The sequence below is a fragment of the Camarhynchus parvulus genome, chromosome 7 (assembly GCF_901933205.1).
Source record: "Camarhynchus parvulus chromosome 7, STF_HiC, whole genome shotgun sequence".
NCBI classification, from domain to species: domain Eukaryota; kingdom Metazoa; phylum Chordata; class Aves; order Passeriformes; family Thraupidae; genus Camarhynchus; species Camarhynchus parvulus.
In genome coordinates, this window is record NC_044577.1 from 17,084,261 (window position 1) to 17,097,019 (window position 12,759).

Genomic DNA, 12,759 nt, shown 5'->3' on the forward strand with positions numbered 1-12,759 from the left:
AGAAATCATATGGAATGTTTGACTTCAGTAGTTGGTCTTGGGAGCACAGATCCATACTCTAATTTGTTCCATTCATTTTTGCATAGCTCTTTTGAAGTATATCAATGCAGTCTTAACTGGATTCAGCTACTGACTTTGCAGGCACACTGTCTAATGTTAGGGAGATCATAATGAAATTACCTTCTTAAAAATGTATGTTATTTTATTAACAGTACTTTAATTGTTATTTTAAATAAAGCAAGCATTTATACAGTGTACATTTTGTGTTACATTTGATTGGTAAGAGAATTTTGAGTATAATGTGTAACAGACAGTCCGAAAGAGCTGGTTGGAGACTTGCATTGGCCTGTGCTGGCAGCCTTGCTGTATTTAAATTCCTATTATGTGCCCTTTTGTGCAAGAGTGAATCAGGCTTCTGCTTTTTTCTAAAGTTCTCCAAAATGTATTAGTATACTTAGTAGTTATTTGAAAGATAATTCTATAAACTTTGTTTTATCATCGTTTAATGTTTGCTTATATAAAACCAATTTTATTTGTAACATACAGATAATAAAGTTATTTTTCAGCTGAGTCTCAGAAAATAGCTTAATTTGGTAGCAAAGGTAGTTTGGTGGCTCATGTAGAAGACCAGAAGTCGCCACAGGTTTTCTAGGTCTTCACATGAAAGATATTTATTATGGTGCTGTCTGAAACTGTGAACTTGTGATGGTAACAGTGAAGCTGTGCAGGTGACTTTGGGCAAGCTTATCACAGTTGTACCACATGTGTAAAAAATCAGCAGATGTGACTGTGCTTGCTCCTGGATTCTCACAGCTCAGAGCCTGTCCCATTCATGCAAACTAATTTCTAACACTGGCTTTTGCAGCCAAAACAGATAAATATTCTAGACTTCCCTGGTTTTGACCTGGAATTCTCTTCTGAATGCAGTGATTTACTTTAGAGAATTACTTTAACTGTAGTTACATCAGTGATGTAGGGTGCAGGACAGTCCTGCATATGGTTGTATGTGTGCAAAAGAAAGGCAGACTGTGCTGTTGGAGGCGACTGGGCTGAGACTCTATTAGCATCAAGCAAATTTTTGTGTAGCAATATCCTTTATCTCTAAACAGATGAATACTGGAGATGATTTTGAAGATAGACCAGGTAACTATTACTCTTTACATATTTTGTTATTGGTTTCTTTCCTGATCTCTACTGGGACAGGATGCTCTTCATCCTATGACCCAGCACAGTTTTGCTTATGTTTTATCACGTCATCTGCAGCTTTGTCTTCATTACAAAGATATCATGGCTGATGCACTGACTCCCAGAAAGAACTTAAGAGTGGCCACAATGCTCAAATGCTTAAGCTTTCAGTGTTTAAGGATAAAAGTCTACATGATAATTTGGTTTGTTTTGCTAGAAAAGCAGTCTCTTGAATGTGTCCAGAAAGATAGTCAGATATTAGTTTGAAGCTTAAACAAACAAACAAACCAAACACTACATTATGTTTGTTTGCTTATTAGTTTGTGCTAATAAGTGGCTAATCATTTTCACAGAAAAAATGCAAAGTAAACTGCTGAACCAAAGAGGGGCCTGGGGTTCAGCATTCTAAAATAATACATACAAACTGTCTTTTTTTGGAATTCAGACTTGGAGTCCGCTGGGAATGCAGAATAGTGTTTGAGGGGAAGATGTTCCTATTAAAATGTAAATTTGTTAAAACAGTTGTTGCTATGATGCTGTAATTAATTCTTGGATTAGATTGAATGAATGCTCTGTAGGGAGAGGGTACACGTACTTGCAAATGTCCATCCTATAAGGAATAATTAGGAGGCCTTTTTGCATACAGAAAGCTGCTAAGACCTATTTTGGCTACTGGTATATCAAAACATTGATGTGGCTCATGTGTTGCTTATCTCTGTCTAATGCTGCTGAATAACGTCCTTCCCTAAATGTTTTTTATGTATTGTACAGAAGACATAAAATTCAGGTGAAAAGGGGAATTGGAAAAAACCCAATAAATTTATTTGTTTTCCTTAGGTATCTCAGTCTTTCTCAGGTGAAAACCTTTTATTAGATTGATTTCTCACATTACTTTATATATCTCTATGCATGCTAAAACCTTCTGAAGACCATTGAGGAAGGCTGTTGCTACTACATGTGACATTAATTCAGAAATGCTGTGGAAACAGAAATGGCTACTCAGGATCATTTGAAACATGATTTTCTTTTTTCTTCAACCTCTGTCCAACCTCTTGTTCCTCAGTTTTTCCCAAGTCTCAAGCAAGCATTATTCTCCTGGTGACAGCATTCCTCACCAAGAACAGTTCAAACTTAAACTATAATGCTTTGTTATAGCTTATCTTCAACTTTGAAATGTATAGTAAGATAAACTTTTAACTACAGGTTACAAGGGCACAGAAGGAATGTCAGAATGCACTTAAGGCTGTTGACTTTTGACTGGCATAGTGCTCTCAAGAATAAAAACATTTGATCATTGTGGTTTCCTTTCTGTCTATTTAATGGGCTACTTACAGATCTGTGTTTGTTCTTTTTCCCAGATATTAGGATTAAAGAAGAGGATCCTGATCCAGAAGAGTGGCAGCTCAGTGGTGATTCTACACTGAATACTAATGATCTAACACATTTGAGAGTACAGGTCGTAGATGAGGAAGGGGACCAACCACATCAGGAGGGAAAAAGACTGCGACGAGTGGCATGTACATGTCCCAACTGCAAAGAAGGTGGTGGAAGGTATGTGAAGTTCAGTGTCACATCACATATTTAATGATGAAAAATGAATCGTGGGCAAGAAAAAATGAGCTTTTGTTAACAGCAGTGGTCTGCAGTGAGAGGAAACTACAGGCTTATGCAAAGAAGATTATACAATAAAAGACTACCACTTCCATTTTGGGGTTTGCAGATGAAAAAGCAGATTATGTCATCCTTTCTGAGTTACTCCTTTGAGATTAGTTGAAAAAATCTGGAGTTAGATGTCACCTAGTACAAGTGAGGGGGACAGAATATTGCCCTAAAAATATGAAAATGAAATATTTTGGAATATGCAGATCTGTAATTGGCTTCCTATCATATGTCAAGAACTTGATTAAACCCTGTGTTACTGCATTTCCTCAGTGATTAAGCAGTTTTCCACAGTTTAATTGCTTTGGAGTGTTACAAAAATACAGTTTTCCTAGTTTTCTTATTCACTGGTTTCCTAGGAAAAACAAGGTTTGTATAATATAACAAGGTTTGTATAATATTTCTAAATAACAAATTTTGCACTGTTTTCAGTCAAAATTAGTGAGACTTGACTAACAAAGAGCTACTAAGTTCCAATTCATTAAACTTCAGTGTTGCATTGGAACCTATGTTTTATTATTATGCATCTCATTAAAATATTACTATTTTTTTTGTTCTGAAGATTTTATTCTACTTCCAAACACTTCATTTTGAATGCCTCGATTATGGATATGAAAGGGGTAGGGTAATAAGCTGCCTTTTACAAGTGAAAAATATTTAGTTGTGTGTGCTTGAGAGAATTGTGCAGGGGCTACTTTCCAATATGCTAAAATTTGTCCATTTTGATAACAGTTTCTTCACTGAAATGGAGATCTTTATTTATTTGAGAACTATAGTGTGAATCACTAAAATGTCTTTGAAGAACCTCTCAGTGTCCAGTGGCACTAAGAGTTCTAATAGCCCTGGCTGAGTTATTTCTCTTGTCAAGTCTCTTGTCAGTTCTTGCTGCACATTCTAGATACCTACCTTGCAGGCACAGGGAGGTGATATCTCAGGCAGCCATGCTGAGTAAGCATTAAGTATGTTGAAGAGAAAAAGACTCTGGTACATTTACATCACCAGCAAAGGTGGTGATAATATCTGTGGGTTATGCAGCATCTTTGTCCATCAGATCCTCTTGTTAAATTTCTATGTGTAGTTCACTGCAACATGGCACAGACATTTCTAAGTTCTTGGTGAACTCTGGCTATGAAAATCTGCCCAAAGTACACCCTGGGTTGAGATTTGTTTCATTTCAGGAGAGAGTCTGAAAATGTGATTTGCACTGCATGTGCTCTTAGGAAACAGAGATTCCAGATGTTTAATCTTCCTTGTGCTCTATTCCAACCTACAGTGGTTTAATTTATAAATCTATACTGTAAAATCCTCTTCCTTCTGAGTGGAGTTGCTATAAAATGAAATTCGAAAGTTTCAGGCTGTGAGAGAATCTTTTTGAGAGATGGGTTGGGAAGTCTGGAGAAGGGTATAGTCTGACTGAAAACTCAGATGCATGTTTTTTGGGAAAGAGTTGAGGTAAGAGCTACGACAGAGTTAAGATAGATGAGAATCTGAAATCCCCTGTAAAAGGAAGGCCTGGACACATCAAACATACAAAGTAACTAGGAAAAGTAGGACAAGAAGTCAGGATGTGAGAAGAATTAGAACTGGAAGAGAAACAGGATAATGAAGGAGACAATGGTGGGGAAGCAGAATAAGAGTGAAAGTGCTTACAGTTGCTCGAGCAACTTTCCCACCAGAATGCAGAATTCCTTCAGGGTTTAGGAGAAAGGAATAAGCCCGCTTGAAAGAATGTTTGAGTGTTAATATTCCATAGCTGCTAGAGTTACCTGTTCATCCCTAGTGCTGGAATTCTGAGTTTTGATTAGTCTTTCAACTCTGCTGGTGATTTGCAGAGCTTCAGATGGTAAAACATTTGCTTTTGTAAATTCTTTCAGGTAGCATTCATAATTCTTAAAGTAGTGTTAAAGCTGCAAAATTTAAAATTGGGCAAATGCTTAGTTAAGATATCCTGGGCAACTTTAACTTAATTCCTTGTGCATATACATTATCACTTGGTGTCAAATTACTTGATTGCATAGTATTTTGTTCATATGGCATCAGTGCCATTTGATGGATGGGACGGCTGATACACAGGGAATGAATCAGGACTGTGTAATGATTGTCACCTGCTTCACTTATTGCAGCAACTGGGAGGTGTTTAGGGAACGAGACACAGGACTGCAGCAACAGGGCTCTGAAATTTTGGAGGTATAGATCTATATACCCCACCTTTTCCACTGCAGAAGTACTGAGTTCATTCCTGTGAAGAACTTGATTGAGCAGACTATGAACATCTAGAGTACTCTGAGAAAATAGCTTCTACTACATTAACCTTGACACCTCAAGCTGGTGGGTGTTTGACAATTTTGGCCTTAATCTCTTTCTACCTCGTAGCTGGAGGTACAAAGTGATTGTACTGGTTTAGGTTCACCATACCAAAACGTTAAGATGATAAAGCCATTAATGTTTTCTTAGAGACCGTGAGTGAGTGTTGTCAGTACCTATGATGAGGAAAAAAAAGCCCTGGAGAAATGAATGATTTTGTATTTAGCATAGTACAGAAATAACACATAACTACTAAAACAAGAAAAGTACTTTAAATCAGTGTGAAAAAGCTGAATAATGTTTCACTCAATTAATACTGTTGCTCCTATGCTCTGAATGGAGAAGGAAAAGGAAAATGGCTTCACATATGCAGACTTCATCATAATTTCATTTATCATATAGTGTTTGTTTTGGTGTTTCTTGCTGCATTTTCTGTTTTCTGGATTCAGAGGCGAGTTGAGAAGTTCTTTCTGGTTTTTGTTGTTGGCTTTTGGAATTGAAGTACATTGCAGTCTTTTTGTACCAGTTTTGTGAAGTGGGAAGCCACTATTATCTTTGCCTTACTTGGTGGGAGGGAAAGTAGGAAGGGAAGATGATGTATTAGATTTGTAAATTAACACCTTTTAGCCCCAAGCTTATATAATAAATGGGGAATAGGCAAGTGGACAGAGACACACTGGCCTCAAAGGATGACTCTGTTTCCAAACAGAATGTATTAGGCTTCTATTTAAAGTGTCTGAAGTTAAGTAGAAAATTTAGTCTCCCCTCAGTTACACCTAGAGATTTCACCCTCCTAACAATTACATCTGGAATTACATTGAGATATAACTACTGCTGTCTGATATATAGAGGAGCTGTGCTTCTGAGTACACTGCAGGTATGTAACTCTAAAAACCACATTCTTCAAATAATTAATGAGTGTGTGTTTTAGCCTTGAAATACTTAATGTTATTGCTGGAAATCCTCTGAATATAAAGTCCAGTTTCTCAGTGGATGAAGGTGTTTCCTGCTGAAACTCTGGCAGTCTGCCTGGTTATTGAGAAACGTCATATCCAATCTTGGTAAAGCTAAAATGTACTATGGAAATACTTTAATATTAATAGTTTTTAGACTCCGCTCAAGGAGTAGGCTGGAGTCACATGCATCTATTCAGTGATGGTGGCTATTGGCCAGTGCAGCAGGAAAGGCCTCTCAGCATCATGTGTTAGGGCATAGTGCCAGACTGTCACAGCTGCAAAGTGTCCAGATAAAATTTGGCTTGTATCCTGTTAGTTTACAGCAACATGAAGCAAACATGCAGGTACCCATATGAGGTTCTATAGAATAAATACACTTAGTTGCTAATTCACAGGAGTCTTGTGAGTTTCATTCTGTGGATCCTTAACTTCCCCCTCACTTGGAACTTCAGAGTATGCTAAGGAATTCTGTCAGCAATTAGGTGACGTGCTTAGAATTGTGTGTTCTGTATCACCTGTGCACAGTAATGACCAGGAGTTGAACCTTGGTTTCCTTCAGTCTAGACTGGAGGTGCAATGAAGCCATTTCAAATGATTGACATAGGAATATTAACATTATTCTGAGGGAATTTTGATGTCAAAATTGAATTTTGATGAAAAATTGATTTCATCCAATTTGTGTACTATATCATGCCAAGTTACAAAATATTTGTACTAATTACTGTGGAAGGGAATACACTAGAGTTTGTTTGGAGAACATGTGAGGATAAAGTCCTTAGATAATTCTCCTGCTGCAACATGATCAAAAGCCTTGTGGACTCTGCTTCTGCTTCCATTGAATTAGTTCTGAAATCAAAACTTGTGTTTGTCATGATAAATAATTAGTAGGTACAGGTGATGTTTTTATCTTCTGAGATAAAATGACTAATGAAATACTATGAAGATTGCTCTATATTGAGAATTCATAGAAACATTTCCAAGGACTTAATGGGATTTTATCTCCTTACTCTTCTGGACTGTCTGTAATGTTTTGGGTACAAATGTCATTAGGTTGGAGTCCCCTTTAGACACTGTGAGGTTTTAGAGTGAGTTCATTTTTGTGCATGTTCAGAAATGCTTGTGGCAATTGCTAGCTCCTTGAAGCGTGAACACACTTTAACCTGAACCTTTGTTAGATGTAAACCAGATGCTAAAGCACCCAGTTTAAAGAAAAAAATTGCCATGGTGAGGCAGCTGAAAATTGTATAATCAGTCATGGAGGATGGAGCACCCAAGACTGATTTCAGAATCCACTTAAGGTGTTCTAAGTTAATGTTGCTGATGAATAAGGTTGGCCTGATGCCTGGCTGCATTTTTCAATCTCCCCCCTTGTACCAGCATTTACCATTCATATAGCTGTATTGTCAGCCAGTCCTATTCCCTCAAGTGCCCCTTTCAGCAGTAGCAAACTCTTAAATTGGCTAAAATCAATCATGATGCCCTGCACTGGCCAGACTGATCTCTTTCTCTGGGTCTATCGCTTGTGATTTGATTAAAAAAAAAATTAGGCTGTTGTATCAGGTGCTTCCCCTGATCACCTGCCATTTCAGTGAGACAGCATCTTAAAATAAGCATCAAGCTTAGTCTGGATTATATGATCTGTGAATTCTGTGTTCATTGTGATGGATTTCTGTTTTTTAACTGGAAAACCAAGGAATTAATTTAAACATCAGCAAGATCAGCTTCCACCTCTTTTAGTGAAAGCATTCAGGTTAGTCTGCTTGCCTTCAAATCCCAAACTGGTTCTCAGGTTTCCCCAAGATGCCAGAAGTCCCATCTGTTCTCTACTCAGTTGCCAGAATCTCCAGTGTCCATTTTGGCAGTTGCAGTACTTTGTGTTTTGCTTTGCCAAAACTAGCTTTGATATGGTAAAAGCCTGAAACTCTGAGAAATGTAAAATCAGGACACTTCAGCATCAAAGCAGTACAAACTGCTGTCATAACTGTATTTCCAACTTCATATACATGTATGCTTCTTAAAGATTATGCTTCTATCACATACATTTCACACACAGCTGAATGTATCGTTTTCTGTGGAGCTGGGATAGCATTATAGAATTTATTTCAAGCTCCTTATGAAGTGTTCTGGAATCCAGTTGTATTGGAAACAAGAACATGAAGTTTCTTGGGTTGGTTTGCAGATCTGTTGTGGTATATGTAGCCCCATGTATGCATATGACCAGTGTTTAGGAGGAATGTATTAGAATGAATAACTTCTCTCTCTCTCTCTTTTTTTTTTCTTTTTTTAAACAGAGGCTCCAACTTGGGAAAAAAGAAGCAACACATTTGTCACATACCAGGATGTGGCAAAGTATATGGGAAGACGTCACATTTGAGAGCTCATCTCCGCTGGCATTCTGGGGAGCGTCCATTTGTTTGTAATTGGATGTTCTGTGGCAAAAGGTTCACTCGCAGCGATGAGCTCCAGCGACACCGAAGAACACACACAGGTTTCCAGTCTTTGGTGTATTTAACTGAAGGAGTGCTATGGACTGAGCTTGGATAAATAACTTTTAAGAGGAGAACAGATCTTTGAATTGGATTGATTTTAAGGCAGTGTGATTTTTCCAAAATCAGCTAAATCTTATTTATACACTTGGGAATCTTTGGTAGGTCTGAGGAGATAAAACACAGGGCTCTTGATTCAGAACTGACATTTAAGCTGATGTTTAATGTAGCTTAATCAGAATACTTTGATTCGGGCTCAGCAATGCATTTCATTTGTTTGAACCAGATTATAACTCTTTTCCTATCTTAAAACTTCAATAAGAACAAAGAGGACTAGGTGGCCTGGGGGTTAGATATCATTCCTATAATCAATGAAGAGCATGTGATGGTGCATCGTTCTACACCTTTTAGTTTCATGGTTAGACCACTGATTAGGAACTTCAGGTTCACATTTCTCCTTCTGTCTAATACAAAGAAAAGAAATTAATGTAGATATTCCACCTTATCAAGGAGCAGTTAGTTTAAAATCTGTTGCCTGTTTTATCTGTCTTCTTACAAACTGAATTCATATTTGCATTCAACAGAATGTTTACCTTTTAAAATCATAGTATTGGAAAAACCTGTAGATAAATAATTTTTGTGTTTATCAGCATTTACATTGCTTAGAAAAATGTCTTTGGATGTCTGTGAAAAATATTCCATGTTGTTCTTAATGGTGTGCTTTTGTGTAGACATTTTGGATGCTAAATCCAGGCTGGTTACAGTTTGTCTGGACGGACAGGGTGATGGTTTTTAAAAATGACAAGTTGAATGATCCAGTTCAGATGATGTGTTTAATAGATCCTAGTGTACCTGCCTACCAGTAAAATGTAGAGAACTGCAGGAATCTATCCTTTGACCTCTTACAAGATTTTTATCATTGACCTGGAGGAATCAACAGAATTCTTCTGGTAACCTTCTTAGGTTTGTGGATGACCCCAAACTGGGGTGACCAGTCAATGCACTTGATGGCAAGGCTGCTATTCAGAGGGATGGAGACTGAAGGAATGGGTTAACAGGAATCCTAGGAAATTCAGCAAGAACAGTCACAAAGTACTGCACCTGGGATAGAATTTACACTTAGGATAACACAGGCTAAGCATGGAGAGGTCGGAAACAGCTCTTCTGAAAAGTACGCAGGAGTCTTGATAGACAAGTGGAACATGGTCAAAGATCAGCAGCAATGATACCCAGAGCTGTATCAACAGAAGCAAGAACCCTGATCCCAGGGATTAGTCCCTTCTTCTGGTTAGACTGCGTCTAGAACATGGCATCTACTTTTCAGCACCCAGTATAAGAAAGACATTGATGACAGGATTGAATTCACTGATAAGTGACCAAGATGATCAGGAAGCTGGAACATTTGCCTTATGAGGAAAGACTGTAAGATTCAGATGCACAAAGAGAACAGAGTTGGGGGGCTTAGTAGTAATTCTCTAGCTACCGGCAAAGGCCATCCTTAAGAAGGCAGTTACTTTCCCTGATGATGGTGTATTGGTTGAAGGATAATAGACAGCAGATATATGTTGAAATAAGAAGGGTTCAGAACAGCTATAAATAACAGCTTTTTAATTGTAGGAATAGCCAGGCACTGGAAGAGGATGCCTTTAGAGTTCCTGCAGTCTCCATCCTTAAAGGTTCTCAAGAAAACTGGATAAATTCCTCAGCAACCAGATCTGATCTCATAGGTGACTGCTTAGAAAGAGATCAGAATGCAGACTTTCAGAGGTCCTTTCAAACCTGAATTACCCCATGATCTTGTGTGTCAGTCTCAAGTGTGATTCTGCTACAGGTCATACAGTCTTCTCTGTCCATCATTTGGTAGGTTTTGTTCTCCTCCTAGAAGTTATTTATTGGTAATAATTGCAGTGAGACTTAGCAGCCTGAGCATATGAGATGGCTATATTCTCTAGCATGCCTGAAAGATCTCCCCAAGCTCAGTGACACACAGAAAATTAAATCAGTTCTTATATAAATTGTATGGGATTTGTATGGGTGTCAAGAAATGTAAAAAATTTATCATGTTCAATCACTTTCTTCCTCAGTATAATTCTTGTTAGAATTCTGACTCTAAAAAGCATTAAGTTTAATTTTTAGTGTTCTTGATTATTTTTTTTCCTTTCTTTGATAGGTGAGAAGAAATTTGTCTGTCCAGAATGTTCAAAACGCTTTATGAGAAGTGACCATCTTGCCAAACACATTAAAACACATCAGAATAAAAAAGGTATTCACTCTAGCAGTACAGTGCTGGCATCAGTAGAAGCAACATCTGATGATACTTTGATTACTGCAGGAGGAACAACACTTATCCTTGCAAATATTCAACAAGGTTCTGTTTCAGGAATAGGAACTGTTAATACATCTGGCACCAGCAATCAGGATATTCTTACCAACACTGAAATACCTTTACAGCTTGTCACAGTTTCGGGAAACGAGACAATGGAGTAAATATTACACAAGATACCTATTAATTGTGGTTATTTTTATACAGTAGTGAGAAGAATATTGTTCCTAAGTTCTTAGATATCTTTTTATTGATGTGCAAAAATTTTTGGATTGACAGTAACTTGGTTATACATGACACTGAAATGCCTTACTTTGTATGATATTCCATAGTATATTAAAATGGTAAAATTGCATGGGTTTTGTAGGTACTTTTGGAATCTAGAAGAGAAGAAATTTTACCAAGTTATATTAAAAAAAAAAAAAAGAATTTAATGATGGAAATGGTAGTCTAACCAAATGCATCAATCCTGTGTGGTTTAGTGTAAAAAAAATGAGAACATGTTGGTATTTATCTATTGTAAGATAAAAGAAGTTGATGGGTGAAAAGAAATCACATTATGATAAAAGAAATTTTGTAATTTTCTTGATGACTGGAATTTTTATTATGCATAACTGACAAATCAAGTTTCCAAGCAAATGTTACATAGTGTAGGCTTTACTTAGCTCATCAACTTGTCATTTTGAAGCTAATTATTTTAATTAGGTTAACTATGTACAATATTTTAAGCATTACTCTTGTAAGATTTTGCAAACTACATTTTAACATGGAACTCTAGGGATAGTCACCTTTTAAATCCTATTGAAAAGCCATGTTTAAGATTTAATTTGCCAAAATGATGTCTTGTTAATATTCTTTCAATAACCAAGGTGGGCAATATAACCAATGTTTAAAAAGCTTAAAATGTTAAGAAAAATAAATATGTATAGGTTGAAGCATTTGGGTGGTAAGGCAGATGTTATAGTGAAGTATATCCCTTCTTTTGAACATTGGAGGACCAAAAATAAGGTGTATTGCGTCTCAGCAGTGATTTTTATCAAATCTTTTTCCAAAAAAACATCTGTATGCCAGGGCCTTAAAAGCCATCATGTAAATTACCAGTAAAATATAACATATGCAAATACAAAAGAAAAATCACTTCCATATTGACAGTACTCCCAAACATATGGATATAGTCATAGTGAACTAGGGGGGTTATGAGGTTTTTGTTTGTTGTTTAGTTTTTGGTTAGTCAATCTGCATTTAAATATCAGCCATCTTTCCTTTTTTGCTTCTTCCCTTAAAAATTGTATGTATCCAGTACATTTAACTGATAAACATATATGTTTTTTATTATGCTGAATTTTCTTTTTATTTTTTAATTACTGTTTATATTTTCAATTATAGAAAATGTACAAAATGAAGTTATATAGCCAGTCTGTAAGTGCTATACCATTTTCAAAAAATGTACAACAATAATTACTGCAGTTCACCTATTTACAAACATTTGGAAATCTGTTCATTTGTTATTCTTAAAACCACCTCAAATTTAAAGGCTACCTTATTGTACGTTTAAAGTGTATTATAACAGTGTGGTAGTTAATAAAACACTATTTTTTTTTCTTTTGACTTGAGTTTACTGTGCTTCTTGTTAACTAACAAGGTGTCATTTCATAATATGTCTTGATAGCCTGAGATGTTTTATTATTTTGCAGTAGGTAGTGGGAAGCAGAAATGTGTTTTCTTTCCCTGTGGACACAGAGATGGTAATTTTCTACCTCCTCACTCACAAACCGCCATGTGTACGTGCGTGGACACGAATGTGCTGTGTTGGTGTAGTGGGGATGTTTTGCTCTCATGTTGAGCA

The 12,759-nt window shown here is 36.7% G+C and overlaps 1 protein-coding gene across 1 annotated transcript in view; it reads left to right on the plus strand.

Annotated features, from left to right (window-relative positions):
• SP3 (Sp3 transcription factor) overlaps positions 1-12,521 on the plus strand; it is a 34,720-nt gene extending 22,199 nt beyond the window's left edge. Inside the window, exons 5-7 of the mRNA XM_030952071.1 lie at positions 2,544-2,736; positions 8,396-8,592; positions 10,761-12,521. Of these exons, the coding sequence (XP_030807931.1) occupies positions 2,544-2,736; positions 8,396-8,592; positions 10,761-11,077 (707 nt within the window). The 3' untranslated portion in view covers positions 11,078-12,521. The remainder of the gene's footprint in view (positions 1-2,543; positions 2,737-8,395; positions 8,593-10,760) is intronic.
• Positions 12,522-12,759: the final 238 nt, after the last annotated feature.